Here is an 18,770-nt window from a genome sequence, read left to right on the forward strand (position 1 = left end):
TTTTAAGTGTTTATTATTTAGTTCTGTTATCTGTCTCTCCCACTATATCATGGCCCCCTGGACAGCAGGCATCATGAATACAATGTTGGTTGTTTTCTTGCTTGGAGGAAAGCCTACTTACTATATACAAGGCACTGTGTTAGACACTGGGGAAGCAAAGAGAAATCAGACGTAGACACATGGATATAAAGTAACAAGTGCCATTGTGCTAAAAGCCTACAGGAAAATATATGATATTTCTGGAATTGAAGCACTTGGATCAGTTTCTTCTGTAACTACAAAGGTCAAAGGCTGTTTTTCAATGGAGTGGTAGCTTTTGTTGGCCACTGAACAATGGCTACTATCAAACATTTACATTCTTCTAGTATGACTTTTCAATTTAACAATAAATTCTGACATTGTTTTGACAATGTCCCCTAATCCATCTGACGCATCTATCAATATGGGCAGATTTCTGCTATCTGTATAGCACCTCTTCAGAGATCTAGGACATACCTGTGCCAAGCTTACTCCACCTCATCAAAGGAGATGGAAACTTTCCATCTGGAAGAGCATATACAATGTAGTATTGCAATATAACAGAGCCAGGGGACATTGGAGGAATTAAATCTCTATTAATTGGAGCTTCAATCAACAAAGACTCCCCTAATGACACTTACCTCTTCCTGAGCGCTTGCTGGGGGCAAGGCACTGTGCTAAGCACTTTACATGCCTGAACTCATTCAGCCCTGGTAATATCCCTTTCAGATACGTTATCTTCAAACTTAAGCTCAGCATACAGGCAGTATAGGAATTTGCCCAAGATCTCTCAGTGAATAAGAGGGTGAGGTAAGGCCATGATTTGAACTCAAATCTGTCAGATTTCAAAGCTCACTCTTAACCACTAGAGAATCCTGAGTTCCATCTTTTACTTTCCCGTGTCTATTGAATAGGAAAAACCAACAAAGCAAAACAAACTCACAATTATAATCTGAATTTCTTTCCATTTTCTCAGTTCTGATGATTTACACACAGAAGAAACTTCAGCCTACTAAAAGCTTATTTTAATAGATATAAAATGCTTCAAAGATTATAAGAAACTTGCCTGCATGTTGTCTGTGAACGATTTCAGGGCTTTGGAAATTATTGAGTCCAGACAGATGCCAAAGTATGCCCAAATGTATCTCAGGATCACTCAGTCTAACAGCAATTGAGGTACAGTACCTTGTGCCTGAGACTTTAAGGATAAGGTTTCTTGTCAATCAACCTGAGCTTTTGTCCCAGAATACCTGCTGGCTCCATAGGACAGCAAGTGCTGATCATGTTACAGCTAGAGTGAATCCAGAACAAAGACTAGAAAGCAAACCTCTTCAAATGCTTCCAACCTTATTTACCTCTTGAAAACGATCCTGGTGAAGTGCCTGGTGAAATGTGTGTGGGAATTGAAAGAACAGTTAGTTCGCCCATATCATCTCTCTATAGCATCATCACAGAAGGAGTGCATCTCAAGAAACTAAACAGTTGGAGTAGTTTCTGCTCCCTGGTACCTGCACATGCAACAGATGTGTTAAATATCAAGGGATACTTGTCATCCCTAGTGGGTGCATTTTTTTTCTACCCAAAGAAACTTATGGTGTGGTTTGGTTTATGTCTCATCAAGGATTTTGAATTCCTAGTATAGGCCATGGAAGAACATTCCTAAATAAATTGTACGTCATCCATCTACCTTTCCCAGGCAACTTTATCTCAAAATGGAAAACGTGTAGTCCATTTTAGCCTGAATCAGAGAAACTAAGCATTTGATGTTTGCAATTTTCCTATTGCGTGAATGTGTAGGAATTACTCCAAATACCATTTGAGCAGCAAGTTTATGAAAGAAAGGAAGAAGGAAGGAAGGAAGGAAGGAAGGAAAGAAAAAACATCCAGCATATTTATATGTTCCTGTCACATAAGCAGTTGTAATGAACATTCGGTTCCTACGCCAGGCCATATTTCATGTTTTTCTTTTTGCGTGTTGATCTTCCTACCTGCCATTCATAGCAGTTTTTGTAGTTATTTGGCTAGGAATAATTCATTACATTTTAAAGTTGGCTATGTTTTCTCAACAATCATTGTGCAATCTTGGAGATTTTTACAAAGTGGGAATATATATCCTAAAAAAATTCAAATGAAAGGGAATTTTTACATATACTAAATTGAATGGTTACACAGGTGTTGGATTTAATTAAATACAAATTCAATTTTGCAATTTTCATTTTTTAATGAGCCATAAATTTTGCTCCTGGATAGCCTCTGGGCTTAAACCTAGACAATTTGGTTTCTTTGTCCATGAGAGGTTGAAACAATGTTGTCTCTGGGGCAGCTCCATCTGGAATTTTCAGTTTCATTCATCAGACTCCTACCATCCTGGGGTTGAGACCATTTGCTGCAAATAGATAGGGGTGCCTGGTTTTCTTGATTACCTTAGCACTGCCTTTTCTTTCATAAAGGTTATCCAATCTGTGTACCCATGTCTTCCTAAATTTTCTTGTAATGTTGTCATCAGTCACTCTCTGGCTTCGAAGTTCACAGAGGCTTCCTGTTGCCTACCGAATCAAATCTGCTCTCGAGACCTTTCTGGACGCCATACTTAGTTTCCACCACACAGAATCAACTTTTTATTTCCCATGTTTCAAGTACCCTAGATGTGCTCTACCACTAACTGGACATACGGGTGCCTTATTGTCTATATAAATGTTATGTCTATACGTTGTTTGACTTTGGACACCTCTCTTAAATTCTCCCTCTCTCCTCCGTAAAGTAAGCATAATAAGAAAAAGTGCCGCACAGTCGGTGCAAGATCAGATTGGATGACGGACATAAACCTGCGGGACAAATCCGTGTGTACAGCCTGGAAGTAAACTTTGGTTCACGTGCCACAACTCTAAGCGGACCTACGCATGCTCCGCCTCCCTCTACGCTCCTCAGCTCTCCCACTTCCCCTTTAAGGCGGGGCCGGAAGTGTAGCCGCGTCCGCCGGGCGCCGCGGGTGGAGGGGCGCGCCGAGATGACGTAGGCAGCACCGGAAGCCGCTCCCCTGTGAGGCTGCGGACCCGAGCGGCGGCCGCAGGTCCAGGTCTGTATATGAGGCGGGCCCGGGTCGGGGAGGGGGTTGCCTGGCGCCCGCGCCTCTGCTGACCCGCCGCGCCTCGGGCTGTTTGTCTTTCTCTTCCTGCAGGCGCCATGGCTGCGGAGCGGACCCGGCCGCTGCGAGGCTCTGGCGGCCCGAGCGCGCCTAGTCGGTGTGAGCCCGGCGCGAGGTCCCGGGCCCCGGGGCGCTCGCTCAGGTCAGTGCCGTGCGGAACACGGCTCCGGGAGCAGGGGACCCGGGAGCGACGAACGGGTTGAAGGGATCTGGAGTTGATTTTAGAGATGGGAGAATTGAGTCTCGGAGTGACTGCTTCCTAGTGCCTCAGTTTCCTTAGCTGCGAAATGAGTTAACAGTCATGTCCCAGGGCTGCCATGAGTTTGAAAGATGATGAAGTGTGGAGAGGTGGTTTATGAAGTATAAAGCGCTGTACTAATGTGAGGGACTGCGCCATAATTGTGGGTATGCCATGGAAACAGGTGTGTATGTGTAGTGCTGTTTGCAATAAAGATAACAAGGTTAATGCTGAATAATGATGGTAATCGGCATTTCTTGTAGGCTTACAGTGTGCGGGTACTGTGCTAAACGTTTTAAGTGCATTATCTTGTTCATTCCTCTTAAAAACCCTTGTAGGGTTACCTGTTCGTGGTTACCTTTTATAAGTGAGGAAACTGGGCTTGAGATCGGTGAAGCGATTTGCCCAGGGTCACCCAGCAACAAGTGGTGTTGCAGAGCCCTTATTTTAGAAACACTATTTGTATTCTTTCAAAGCTTTTAAAAATTCATCTTAAAACTGCAGGCGGATTTACATAGAACGGATATTCACACGGTTTTAAATTCATAAAGGGACCCTCATCCCTATTCCTCAGCCCTCCAGCATTCTCTGGAAGCAACCAGTGTTACTAGCTTCTTGAATATTCAGAATATAAGTATGTAAGTTCATTTAGATAAGTTCAGAGCCTCTGTACTCTTAAACTGCTGGCTATACTTAATAAGAAAAGAGAGGGAAGATGAAGCCAAGGGCAACAAGTGTCTTGCTTTCTCTCTTGATTAGGCCGGGTCCTGAGGGAGGAGAGGAAAATGCATTCATCATGTTTAATCGAGAATGTTGTATCTTTAGTAAGACCTGGGAGTATAGGTTTGGTTTGGTTTTGGTTTTGGAGGGTGGGGGCTGGGAAAGATGTTGCACCTGCTCCTTCCTGTGGGACCCTGGGACAGTCACTCCACCTTTGGGGCCATAAATTTCCTCATTTATTAGTTAAGAGCAATTCTGATACCTTCCACGAGGTTGTGAAAATCAAGTGAGGTAATATCTATAAGTAGTACTTTAGTCTGTCAAACCAGTACAAAGATGAGAGTTGCCTAAGGGAACATAGGGAGTTAATGGCAGAACCAGAGACCAAACCCAGGTCTCCCATCTCCCAGTTTAGGAATCTTTTCATCATCCACCTCTTTCAGAGGTTTGTGCTTGTTACTATTGAGGGCAGAAGGGCAAGCTTGATGTTTAGTCTTAAGTGAGGGGGAAAAAAAGGACGAGACACCATGGAGTGTGGAGAGGGTGGAGAGAAAATGCACCTGGTGGGAAATCATAGCCTCAAGTCAGTAACTGCCCTTAATTATAAAATTAAATTCCCAGTAAGTTTGAGCACTTGAGTTTTTTGGTCTGTATATTTTAAGCCATCTTAAGATAAACTGTGGTAATGTCATAGGGTTGAAAGGGATGTTAGTGGAGCTTTCCTGCCAGGTATTCATAGTAATAAAACTTACAAGGGCTCTGTGCTAGGCATGTCCCTACTCTGGTCCTGATTCTCACAGCCCTCAAGGTGAGCTAGCTTCCATTTTACAGATGACAAAACGGAAGCTTAGAAGTTAGTTGAACATGTCCATGATCACAGAGGAAGTGGCTGAATCAATAAAAGTTTGACTGCTCCAAAGCATTTTCATTTACCTCATTCTGCCTCTGTATCCAGCTGTCCTTGACCATTCCCAGTAATGGGAAGCTCACCACTCCGGAGGCAGCTGTTCCATTATTGGAAAGCTCTGGTGTTTTAAAAGCTCCTCCTTCAGTTGAATTGAAATCCCACTTCCTGAAGTTTTCCCCGTGGGACCTTTGCTGCCAGTACATGATATTCCTAGAGGCTCTCTAAGAGTTCAGTTTAGACCTGTGACCTTAAGAAAGTTCTCTCCAGAGTCAGTTCAATTTTTTAGAGAAACAAAAGCTGATTTTTTTTAATAGTGCATTCTGCAAAGTTAATGGGGCCTGCTTTATTTTAAAAAGATGCCTTTTTCATGACAGTGAGAGATGAAGAACTGGAGAAGAGTGTCCCGTAAAGGGTTCAGTAGCTTAAAGGGCAATTTCTAATGTAAGAGTGGAAAGAAAAATTCTTATTAGGAGTTAGGAGAGTGTATAAATATCAGAAATGGCTGGGTTTTTAAAGGTGCTCGTTGGAAAACTCGTCCCATAATCTCTGTAGTGTCACGGGTACATTGATTTGGCATGCTGTATGATGTCTCTTAGTTATTTGGCAATGATATTGTTTTCATGGGTATTATAAATTTGCGTTGTGTCCATTTAAATGACAGTTCATCTTACATAAATGTCAGCGTTTCTGTGATGGACCTGTGGCATACCGTGTGTGTGTGGTGGTGCAGGTGAGATAGAGGAAGCCCCCCTGCTTCTTCACTGTAAAAAATGATGTCTGGGCAGATGTTTTGGTTGTTTTTAATTGGCCAGTATTAACTAATTAGCTGTTATGACATTTTGTGAATGTCCACAGAAACTTTTTTTTTTGTCTTGCTGTGAATGATTTTTTTAAAGTAAAACTTTTCCAGAAATTTTATAGATAAAAGGTTGTTAGGATACAGAAAAAGGAGGAGGCTTGTTATTTTGGTTTTTTGTTTGTTTGTTTTGTTTTGTTTTTTGGCTGCGCCGAGTGGCTCGTGGGATCTTAGTTCCCCAACCAGGGATCGAACCCAGGCCTTTGGCAGTGAAAGCGCAGAGTCCTAACCACTCGACCGCCAGGGAAGTCCCAGGAGGCTTGTTATCTTGTGTTAAGTTGATAAAACTTTTGGTGAAATCATCGTTTTTTCGCAGCCAAGTAAATCCTTAAATTAATAAATCCTACCTAGCCCAAACCCTGAGGGTTAAAGTCCATTCACTGTTCAAAAATATTAGACAACAGATGATGTGATTGGAAGAGGTTTATTTGCTTTGACTGCTTTTTGTCTAATAACATTCCCACCAAATTTGATATTGGGAAATTAATGAAAATGATTTTTACATACCTTAACATTAACAAAGTTGGACAATTAGATCTGGATATTTGTGTAAACCTTGATCTAGGTGACATATATGGAAAGGAGTTTATTTTCCTCTTCTAACTTAATTTGGACATAAGTTTTTTTTTTAATTTATTTATTTTATTTATTTATTTTTGGCTGAATTAGGTCTTTGTTGCTTCGTGCAGGCTTTCTCTGGTTGCGGCGAGCGGGGGCTTCTCTTCGTTGTGGTGCGAGGGCTTCTCACTGCGGTGGCTTTTCTTGTTGCAGAGCATGGGCTCTAGGCACACGGGCTTCAGTAGTTGTGGCTCGCAGGCTCTGGAGCGCAGGCTCAGTAGTTGTGGCGTACAGGCTTAGTTGCTTCTGGCATGTGGGATCTTCCCGGACCAGGGCTTGAACCCTTGTCCCCTGCATTGGCAGGCGGATTCTTAACCACTGCGCCACCAGGGAAGCCCTTAATTTGGACATAAAGTTTTTAAATTAGTGTGATAATCTGATGGGAAACTGAGAGATCAGATTAGAAGGAAAGTTTTTGTTCTTTTTTTTAATCATTGAAATGTTTCAACATATGAAAATAGAATTAAAAACCTCCATGTACCCATCACCCAGCACTAATATCTACCAACATGGCCTATCTTGGGAAAGATGGTTTTTACGTGATTTGCTTTATTTTTTGTTCTCTTCCTGTTAGTTTAGTCCCCTTGTTAAGAGTGTGTTGACACCTTGACATAGTATGTTTTGCTGGATACTTGTAAATTTTTTTTGTTGTATTTAGCCCTAAAGGGGAAGGTGGTATATAATCAGGCTCAGTGCTCCCAGATTCTATCACCAGGTTGCAGTTCTGGTGGTAGCTGGCTTCAGAGAGAGACACTTGGTGTGTTTAGAAGCGTACTGATCTTGAGAGCATTGGCTTTCAGTCTGCTCTGTTGGCTATAGGCAAATCACTTACCTTCTCTGACCTGCAGCTTCCTCATCGGCAAAGTGAAGATGATGGTCCCTTTCTTTGGGTGTTTTTTAAGCATCAGAGTTACTAATTTGTCTTATTTGTGCAGGCTTCCAGGACCCTCATGGCTCTGTGGGGGTACATGAGGTTAAGAGTTGTCACCAGCTCATATGAGGCTTATAAAAACAGACTATGTAAGGCCAGATAAGGCCTTTGGTAATTCACGTTATAACAGGCAGTGCCATAAAGGAAGTGGAAGAACCAGAATACATGAGCCGTATAACTTACTGCATCTGCTTATCTTTCTTCCCCAAACCTTTTTGCCTGAATATCTATTGCAAAAGCCAGTAGTCAGTTCTGTGATTCTAGTAACAGGTCACGTTGTACCTAGCATGATGACCAATGTCTCAAATTACTGCTCCGGAGACTTGTTTTCTGGTTGTCACATCCTTGTGCTTATTTTTGTGATTTTAGTGCCCAAATGGAGTGTATTAAGGAAATGGTATTATGATGGTTTTGATGGGGGTTCCATTGTATAGAATACACTGTTTCATAAGGAATGAATACTCTGTAAATCTTTTACTGTGGAGATGCATGTAGCATGTGCTAGACTCCAAAAGGAGCAAATCACGCACACACCAGCATAAATTTCATTGAGTTATGTTTTGAGGTCATGATTTGTTAAAGTATGATTTCACAAATGTATTTTCTTTTGTGTGCATGGAAAATTTTCAGATAAATACAGTGTATTAACTGTACAGTTGTGATGTAACTGAGCATAATGTTGTAATGCCAAGTTTTTTACACTAATTTTTAATACTTCATTTGTTAGCAGTCTTGCTTGAACGGTCATTTTGAGCAGAACTAATACAATATTTTGATGTGCCACAGGTAAATTTTTCCATAACCTTATGGAGAGAAAGGACTTTGAGACATGGCTTGATAACATTTCTGTTACATTTCTTTCTCTGACGGACTTGCAGAAAAATGAAACTCTGGATCACCTGATTAGTCTGAGTGGGGCAGTCCAGCTCAGGCATCTCTCCAATAACCTGGAGACTCTCCTCAAGCGGGACTTCCTCAAACTCCTTCCCCTGGAGCTCAGTTTTTATTTGTTAAAATGGCTCGATCCTCAGACTTTACTCACATGCTGCCTCGTCTCTAAACAGTGGAATAAGGTGATAAGTGCCTGTACAGAGGTGTGGCAGACTGCCTGTAAAAATTTGGGCTGGCAGATAGATGATTCTGTTCAGGATGCTTTGCACTGGAAGAAGGTTTATTTGAAGGCTATTTTGAGAATGAAGCAACTGGAGGACCATGAAGCCTTTGAGACCTCATCATTAATTGGACACAGTGCCAGAGTGTATGCACTTTACTACAAAGATGGACTCCTCTGTACAGGTAAGAGAGCCTGGAACTTTTTTTTTGCATTTCATAGAGTGTAGTCTTACAAATAGAACAAAATACTCCTCAGGCTTGAGAATGGCAATTGTTAATTATATAAGATATCTATAATGGCATTATCCCTCCATCCCTGACTGGTTTTTTTCCTCTTTATCCTTTTTCACTCTGAGAAGACAATTATTTTTATAAAATTTTATGAGAAGAAAGCTCCAGACATTTTTTTAAATGTGATGTGTGTCAGAAAGCTCTACTTGTTTCTGTGCTTTTCTTCCATGTACAGGCCTCCATGTTGGGTTTTTTTTTTTTTTTCTATCAGCTATGATTTTAGGGGAAAAAACAGTAGAAAAGTTGCAAATAGGTCATTTTGGAAGAATTATGTAACCTCTCTGTGTTTGTTCCCTTGTCTGTAAAATATGGAAAAGGAGATATTTCTGTCTTGCTCTAAGATCCTGTGATGAGAAGAATTAGAAGAGTTTGGGCATGGGAATGAAGACAGTTGGGTATTTTAAAACTAAGCAAGTAGTTAGGTAACTTTTTATAACAAATGTAGTCATTAAAATTAGAATTATGTGTATCTTCCAATTATAATGGGCATGTGTTTCTACGTGTGATTATAATTAGTGCCTATGTTTTAGGCAATACATTTGGATAGGTGTTGTAAATAATTCTCAAGCAAAGTTTAGAATGGCTCTAGGCAGTTCTTAACCAATGATAGCAATGCCTATTCATTTCCATCATATATAATATATATAGTATAGGGATACTCCATGTTCTGGATGATTAGAAATCATCCAGGATGATTTCTAATAAACACTTGAGTATTACCTAAATTACATAGTTGTCATTTTTAATAGTATATACTGTTCCTTTGTGTAAATATATCATAATTATTTAGCTATTTCCATATTATGCATATTCAGGTTCTTTCTATTTTTATGAATATTTTTGTTTGCATTATTTTTTCCCCTTGAATTATTTATTTGGGGCAGAAGCCTCAGAGTAGAATCACAAGATCCAGACTATGAATAATTTTCTAGCTCCTCTTAAATGTCCTTTCCAGATATATTGGACTGATGTTATGCCCACAGCAAAGTCTAAAGTAACCTGCTTCTCCCTCAGAGTCCTACCAGACTCAGTTTTAATATTTTTAATAATTAAGAGAGGTATGATTTCTCAATATTGTTTTAAAATGGCATTTCTTTATTCATTGAGGATGTACATTTTCTCACGTGGTGACATTCTCTGAAATGCTAGACACTTTGTCAGTTTTATAAAATAAACATTAAATTTAAGGCATTTCATGGTTTTGTTTGTTTGCCATCCTGAAATTACTCCGTGCTTACATTATTTTACCTGTCCTATAAAAAGCCTGATTACTGGAACAACATCATTTGTTCTTTTACACTTTGATGTACTTTTCCAGCTGTGGTGATGGCTTTTCAATATCCTTTTCGTGTCATGATCACCGGCAGGTAATTTTTTTTTAAAGATTAAGATGCCGTATTGCCTTTGAGCTTGGCATTTATTCACACTTGGGTCAATACTGGCAGTTGACTCATTTTCAGAACCAATTCCAGCTCTTTCTTTTTTTTTTAATTTCTTGTTAAACTTCGCATTTAAAATGCCGTAAAACCTGTTACTTGGCACAGAAGTAAATGGAATACATTCACTGAATTCCTTAACTACCTAGACAGTTAATATCTGCAGATAACTGTGGACCCAACCCTGCACTTTAAGATTATTCTCCAGGTGGGTCTATATGCTATGTTATTTTTAGTATGATTAAATTCACCAGGTTGGCATATGGAAAATTATGCTTTGTTTATTGAAAATGATCCAAAGCACTAGTTTAAAGCAGCATTCCTGGGACTGTTACTAGTGAGAAATATTTGTTAATAGAATTAAACATGTGTTTGTATCACTTTGTTACTTAAGAGCTTGTATTTTCACTGTGGTTGAATTGGGAAATTCTGAATTTGGCAATAAATTTACAGTGACTCTCAGATTAGCCCTTAAGCAAGCAATAAAACAGTATTACCAAAAAGATCGATAATGCTAAAAATTAACATGGTATGGATTGAATGAGGTAGTTATTCTGCTTATTTCTGAAATCGTAAGAAAGGAAACTACTGTGCTTTGTGCTGTTCAGTAGGTATTTATTTATAAAATGCCTACTGTGTGACAGACTGTGTGAGGACATGCATAGCTGAATTAGAGCAGTTCTTTCTGCAGAGAACGTACACACCGGGATCAGGAAGGTAACCTGATTAAGTAAAAGTCTCCGTGTGAACTGTGGCTAATAAGAAAACACTGGAGTGGATAGCTGCTGCTCCACTGTAGTAAATTATTGCCATGTGGGATTCAGGCTCAGAGTTGTCAGATCTGACTTTTCAAGAGAAGCCCCAAGTCTAAATTTTTGTGAAATACCCTCGTTTTTTAAAAAGTATTAATTTTTAAGTATTATTCAGAGTTTTAAAATATTGTGGTTGGGTCATATTCAACCTATAAGTGGCTGTGTTGTAACCTCTGGCTTAACATTCGAATGGGAAAAACGAGAGCTATAAAAGAGGTATGATCAAATGTTATATTTAACTAGGCTTACTGTGATGAACATTTCACAGTATATACAGATACCAAATATTACATTACACACCTGGAATTAATGTTATATGTCAATTATATCTTAATTAAAAGAGAGACCAACCAAAAAAGTGATACTGTTGAATTATATGAGGGAATAAAATTATATAATTGTTCAGAAGAAGGAAAGATTTCTTCCATTTGGGAAAGTAGAACAGTGTTTATGTTGGGTCTTGAAGAATGTATAGATTTTTGGAGAGTTGAGATACACAGGGCTTTCCAATAGGAATTTCAGCATTCGAAAGGGCCAAGCATGAAGCATGGAGGATGAAAATAAAGAAAACCCATATTGGCTGAAATCTTAGAATATAATTAGGGAGAGACTCCTAGAGTATAATCTGAAGAAATAGGCTTGGGCTGTGTTTTCACAAGGCTAGAATGCCAGGAACATGTATTTGGACAGTTTTCTATAAACTATGAAAGATTTTTGAGCAGAAAAAGGGCAGAGTTCAGAGCTTTCCATTTCAGATAAACTAGTGTTTCTTGTTTCTGTCAGACCCAGGTCCTCTTTTGATGACATATTTTGCAGTACTCTCCTATCATGAAGTAAAAATCATGGAAGTAACTTATCTATAAGTACACATTTTAAAAATCAATATAATACCCAAACTTTGATCCAGAGGAGAAATAAGAGGACTGTGATTTAAAGTAATACATATTGAACACGTGCTCAAGCGTGGCTTAGAAGGTGGTAATCAGATGTTTACACCTATGTGTACTGTTACTGTGAACATGACAGCTGTGAATGCAGAATGTTGTGTTTGTGTCACAGATATCATCTGTGACACCATCTTTTCAAATGGTGAAAGACTCTTAGCAGAGTTCCCAGGAAAGTACGTCGTTCCTCAATTTATCTGGTAGTTACACTCATAGAAAATTAGGTATACAGTTAAACTGCTAATACTCTTTGTAAAACAGATTTTAGGTTCAGTCAGATAACTAAGATTTTCACTTACAAATATCTGGCAGAACCTTACGGAATGTCATACAGAATACAGATTATTTTTGTGCTCTGCAAACATTGCAGGATGTCCAGCATTCCTGGACTCTGCCCAGTAGATGCCAGTAATGTCCTCTCATTGTGACAGTGAAGCCACCCTAGAAATTTCTGAGGTGTTCCCCCTAGGAGATACTAATTCTGTTGATACCCTTTGACATAGACACATCTTGCGCTTGCAATTTAAATGACTAGTCTTGCAGTTTAGATGAGCTTGAAAAGGTCTAGATATAGGATAGTAAGGGTAGAGATTTTTAAAAGTAGCAGTTGCAGAGAAGAGCAGCTATTGAAATAGAATTGACAGGATTTGGCAATGAATCGGGTATGTGGTAAGGAATAGGGAGATTTCAAAAATGGCTGAAGGCTTCTAGCTGCGTGTATAACTGGGAAGATAGTAGTAGTAGTAAAAGAATAGAAAATGAAGGGATAAATTCAAGAGGTTAGATGGAATTCAATTTGGGATGAACTGAATTCAGTTGGACGTCTAAGTGGAGATTCCCACAGTATCTGGAAATGCTGGGTGAGAGCTTTGGAGAGTGCTCAGGGCTAGAGAGAATGATTTAGGAGTTAGTCACATCACAGCTATGGCTGTAAGTGAAATTTTAAAAGGAGATGGAGAGAGGAGAAGATAGAGCATAGGAGGATCCTTTGAGTGTGTACTCAGAGAAAGGGGAGAGGTAAAGAAACAAGGGTAATGAAGAGAGTTTCAAGAAGGAGAATGAAAGTTGCCTGACTTGAAGAGGCACTGGTAAATGTTTATTCAGTTGCTTAACAGAGTCAAATAACTCAGAGGGGTGGTTTGAGAGCTGAGATCTGATTCTACCAGTTAAATATTTAAACTTAACTTGATAAGATAGCTTACTCTGTTTGGGTTACGGCTCATTTTTCTGCTTACCTTTGTTACATTACCCATCTCTGTAATTTTTATATCAAAGATTGTTTTCTGAGTTGAGAGGGCTTTCCCCCCCTTTTATATAATGAAAAATAGTCTACATTTAGTCCCCTTTCACTTTCCTCTACACTGTATCATTTACAACCTCTTTACCCAACCTGATTGTTTTCTGATGTTTATTAGGGTGTAAAACTGAATGGCCTCATGTTTTCCTATATAAACTAGTTTAAATAATTAATTTAGATAATCTCCTTCCCTTTTTTTATCAGATTGTGGTAAAGTATATGATTTATCATTTTAACCATTTTAAGTGCATTGTTGTGCAGGCATCACCACCATCTATCTCCAGAACTTTCAGCATCTTCCCGAACTGAAACTGTACTCATTAATCAATGACACCCTATTCCCTCCTCTGCAGCCCCTGGCAACCACCATTCTACTTTCTGTCTCTGAATTTGACTACTCTAGGTACCTAGAGTACCTAGAGTAGAATCTTATAGTGTTTGTTCTTTTGTGACTGACTGAATTTCACTTAGCATAATGTCTCCATGGTTCCTCCATGTTGTCACGTATGTCAGAATTTCCTTCCTTCTTAAGGCTGAATAATAATCCTTTGTATGTATAGGCCACGTTTTCTTTATCCTCCCTCCTAGTTTATAACTGGCCTTCCTGCTTCCAGTTTTGCTCCCCTTCAAACCATTTTCTTTGATGCAGCCATACTGATCTTTCAGAAATGCAGATAAGTTCATAGTTAAACATCCTCCCGACCGAGTTCTCCAGCCTAACCTTGCCACTATTTCCCAGTCATACCGAACTGTTATCAGTGTCCACGTTTTAGGCAATACATTTTGACAAGCATTGTACATAATTCCTAGGTAGCTTTTAGAATGGATTCAAGTAGTTCTTTATGAATCGACCCCAATGCCTATTCACGTATATTTATGTAATATGTAGGGATATTTAATAGGTGCTTTAATAGTTACATTCCAGCGATTGGTAAACCACGAACTGCAGGGGCTGGATCCAGCAGAGTGGAGTAATTACCACAGAGACTCTAGGGCTCAAAAAGCCTAGTATATTTACTGTCTAGTCTTTTACAGAAATTTTGGCTGAGCTCTGGCATATACTGCTTTTTTCGGTTGGGGAGAGGGTGCTGATTACTTTATTCATCCTTTAGATTTCAGCTAGCTAATACCTGAAAGTTTGGGGGTTTTTTTAAGCCATGAAATTCCTTCTTCCAACAGTCCTACAGCACAGCCCGGCTTAACAGCAGAGTAGAGGATATAGCTGTGGAGCCAGTCGCTCCATCTCCTGAGGCATGTTCGTGGAGCACCTCGATGTTGAGGTGCACGACTGTAAACTCAGTGGAGCTTCACCTGGGGCGCTTTCTCCTTTTATCCCCCCTTGTACTTGCTATGGGCTTTTGTACTGCCCACCACTTACTGTACTGAATTATTATTGTTTGTTTAGCCTTTTTGTCTTCATAGGAAGACTAAGCACCATAAGAGCAAGAGCCCTGCTTGACACACAAGTTCTCTAAAAATGGGTTGAATGAATGAATGAATGAGACCCTGGCTGAACACTGGCAATAATTCAGAACCAAGCTCAGATAGGATCTGAAATGATTTCTTTTCCTGCTTTGCTTCCTAGAAATATAGTCACAAAATGCTGACTGGACCAAAAAGCTGAGAGGACCTTAAAGATTATCTAGACCTGTGCTGTCCAGTGTGGTAGCCACTCAACATGTATGGCTTTTGAGCGCTTGAGATACGGCTAGTTCAAACTGAGATGTGAAATAGGAAGTACTCACTGGATTTTGAAGACTTAGAATGTAAACTATTTCATTAATTTCTATATTGATTACATGTTAGATGATAATATTTTTGGCATACTGAGTTAAAAATATTATTTTCCCTGTTTTGTACTTTTTAAAATAAATTTATTTATTTTTGGCTGCGTTGGGTCTTCATTGCTGCGCGTGGGCTTTCTCTAGTTGTGGGGAGCGGGGGCTACTCTTCATTGCGGTGTGTGGGCTTCTCATTCGGTGGCTTCTCTTGTTGCGGAGCACAGGCTCTAGGCGGGCAGGCTTCAGTAGTTGTGGCACGTGGGCTCAGTAGTTGTGGCTTGCGGGCTCATAGAGCGCAGGCTCAGTAGTTGTGGCGCACAGGCTTAGCGACTCTGTGGCATGTGGTATCTTCCCGGACCAGGGCTCGAACCCATGTCCCCTGCATTGGCACGCGGATTCTTAACCACTGCGCCACCAGGGAAGTCCCCTTTTTTTTGTACTTTTTAAAGTAGATACTAGAAAAATTTAAATTGTGTATGTGTTTTGCCTTATATTTCTATTGGACGGTATTGTTCTAGATCATTGGTTCTCAATGCATTGCTAATACATTAGAATCACCTGGCAAGCTTTTACAGTAATTAGATCCTACCTCAGATGTTCTAAGTTAGAATCTTTGAAGATAGGGCCCTGCACGTGTGTTTTGATAAAGCTCCGCGGTAGATACTGATGCCTCATATGCCCACTGAAAACCACCAGCCAAATCTCGCCTTTCATTTTATAGAGAGGAAACTGAATCCTTAAATAGTAAAATAACAACAAATATAGTCTTCATTTCAGTATGCTCTCATAGGGTTTGCCCCAGTTGAAATTCATACTCTGCCTCTTTCATAACTGATAGCTATTTTTCCATTGTCTGAAACAGTGGCTCTTGATCAGCCCTTAAAGGTGGCATTGTGGCTAACTTTATTTAGTCATTTAAACTTTTAGAAGACTGATCAGTTGGTGCTTTTCCAAGATACCATGTCCTTATTACAGGGACTACATTTTTGTAGCTTCAGAATGGTTTTTTCTTTGTCAGTTCTTGTTTTTTGGCTGCTCTGTGCAGCATGCGGTATCTTAGTTCCCTGATGAGGGATCGAACCTGTTCTGCCTGCAGTGGAAGCACAGAGCCCTAACCACTGGACTGCCAGGGAATTCCCTCTTTGTCAGTTCTTATTCTTACTTTTATACAGGTAAATTGTGAGACATGTGTTCATCGTTAGGATTTTAAATGTGATTAAGACAAAGTCCTGAATTGTCACCATAATCAGTATAATATTTTCACCAGAGGCAGAAGTAAAACCTACCCTCTTTTCTGCAGAATCTTAAGAGGCTTTACAAGCTCTTTGTTGAGTTGTTGTGAACATCTGAGAATAATTTATGTCTAGTTTTCTTTGAAGTTCCTTCACATATTTCAAGATGGCTCAAGAAATTAGCAGTTAGCCTTTGCAGAAGTTAACCAGTGATTGGAGGCTTATCTATGATTTGCCTTAGAGTAGAACATGTTCCAGCAGACAACTTTACTATTCACCATTCTTTATTTGTTCAGAATTGTTGGGTAATGGACAGGCATGCCAGTGTACACATCCAGTCATAGGTGGTACCCATCATTTTGAGCTTAAATCAGAGAGCTCATGATAGCCAAAATTTTGGGAAAATTTACCAGTGGAAGCACCAAGGGGTGCTTTAGTCTAACACCACGCTATAACCTGCAAAATTAAGGGAAAAGGACTAAACCAAAAGGCTTGGATTCAGTCCCAGGGCTGTTAACAGTATTCTGGTGACCCAGAGCAAGTTGTGTTACTGTCTCCACGCTTTGGTTTTCCCAGCTATTAAGTGAGAGTGCTAGAGGAGGTGACTGTTAAGGTTCTCCTTTAAGAATACCATGGTTTGGGGCTTCCCTGGTGGCGCAGTGGTTGGGAGTCCGCCTGCCGATGCAGGGGACATGGGTTCGTGCCCCGGTCCGGGAGGATCCCACATGCCGTGGAGTGGCTGGGCCTGTGAGCCATGGCTGCTGAGCCTGCCCATTTGGAGCCTGTGCTCCGCAACGGGAGAGGCCACAACGGTGAGAGGCCCGTGTACTTCAAAAAAAAAAAAAAAAAAAAAAAAAGAATACCATGGTTTGGGGAATTGATTTTCCTTCTTTAGTGTTTGTTTTCTTACTAACCTCCCTGTTTCTCTCTTGAAGGGTCAGATGATTTGTCTGCAAAACTATGGGATGTGAGCACAGGGCAGTGTGTTTATGGCATCCAGACCCACACTTGTGCAGCGGTGAAGTTTGATGAGCAGAAGCTTGTGACAGGCTCCTTTGACAACACTGTGGCCTGCTGGGAATGGAGTTCCGGAGCCAGGACCCAGCACTTCCGGGGGCACACGGGGGCGGGTGGGTTGCCTTTCTTCAAGGGTTTCAACAGCTACTTTACCCTCATTCCTTAAAGCCAGGAGCCAAGAATGTGACCCCTTTTTTGTTTTTAAATTTAACCTGTCTTTCCCCCAATTTCCTTCTCAGTCACTACAGTTAATCCCTTTATTCAAGTTACTCTTTTTTGGAATTTTCCCCCTAATTTTGCTTTTCCTTGGCCCATTTTTTAACTCTTATGTCCTTTATACCCTTATGCTAGGAGAGGCAGTTCTTCTTTTCCCCTATTTTATTTATATCCTATTGAACAGTCAGCCCCCTCTGTTTTGATCGATTCCATACCTCCAAATTGAGTAAGTGCTACACTTGTAAATTCAGTCCACTTTATTTGTGGAATTAGGACTGGAAATCATTTGGAGTGACTATACAGATTACATCAAATTGGAGCTTGGTTGACAATAATTTTACAGCAGCCTTAGTTTGTAAAAAACTGGTCATTTGAACATACCCTTCAGATCTGAGCTTCTCCCTCTGCTTCACTGTATTTTGGAGCTCTGTGCAGAAATCATGTTGATGTAGTTCCCAGCCTCTTGTGCAGCTGCTCCCTTCTTCCTTTCTGCCCTTTACCCACTGCATTAGCCCCTGAGAATCATAGTCTATGCTCTTGAGACACTTATGAGCAGCCTTCCTGGACTCCCTAAACAGGTTGAGTTTCTCTGCTGTAGGTTTCCCAATATGTGTATTAACACTTATCATATCAATACAAGTAAGTATGATAACCTTGTTTCCCCACCAACCTGTAAGCTCCAGAAGGACAGGGATCCTGCGTGTCTTATTCACACTTAGGTCCTGAATTCCTTGCACCGTACCTGGTACTCAGTAATTCTTTAATGTAAACCTAGCTGTTTTATGGCAAAAAACCAAGTCCCCTCCCCCATTTTGTTTGTCATCCTGTACATTTTTCTTCAGCCTTCTCTGCTACCACTTGTTTGTTGTAGAAATTAATATTTTGAAGGTATATGATTTTACATGGAACTTATATATCAAACTGAGTGTAATATTCCACAGTGTCCAGGGTTGTACATTGACTTCCAGGTGATTTTATACCTGGTCAGCTTTGAGAGCCCTGTTCTAAAAAATTTCCTCTTTGCTGTTCCCTGGACATTGCTGTGGCTTTACTTAACTCCATGCCTTTGCTGTTCCCTCTACCTGCAGTATTCTCTTTCTTTTCTTGATAAATTCTACTCATCCTTCAGGGCCCATCTCCAATATCGCCTCTTCCCTGAAGTCCTCCCTGATACCCCTGGGCAGAGTTAGTCATTCTC

At 40.2% G+C, this 18,770-nt stretch overlaps 1 protein-coding gene across 4 annotated transcripts in view; it reads left to right on the top strand.

The window, feature by feature from the left end:
* Window positions 1–3,023: 3,023 nt before the first annotated feature.
* Window positions 3,024–18,770, top strand: part of FBXW2 (F-box and WD repeat domain containing 2) — a 32,426-nt gene continuing 16,679 nt past the window's right edge. Inside the window, exons 1-4 of one of the 4 annotated variants that reach the window (XM_032634547.1) lie at window positions 3,030–3,094; window positions 3,197–3,305; window positions 8,220–8,729; window positions 17,275–17,469. In XM_032634547.1, coding sequence (XP_032490438.1) covers window positions 8,240–8,729; window positions 17,275–17,469 — 685 coding nt within the window. In that variant the 5' untranslated portion in view covers window positions 3,030–3,094; window positions 3,197–3,305; window positions 8,220–8,239. Of the gene's footprint in view, window positions 3,095–3,196; window positions 8,730–17,274; window positions 17,470–18,770 lie in introns of those variants that run through there. The other 3 variants (XM_032634548.1, XM_032634546.1, XM_032634549.1) reach the window with 3 other exon arrangements.

The sequence above is a fragment of the Phocoena sinus genome, chromosome 6 (assembly GCF_008692025.1).
Source record: "Phocoena sinus isolate mPhoSin1 chromosome 6, mPhoSin1.pri, whole genome shotgun sequence".
NCBI classification, from domain to species: Eukaryota; Metazoa; Chordata; class Mammalia; order Artiodactyla; family Phocoenidae; genus Phocoena; species Phocoena sinus.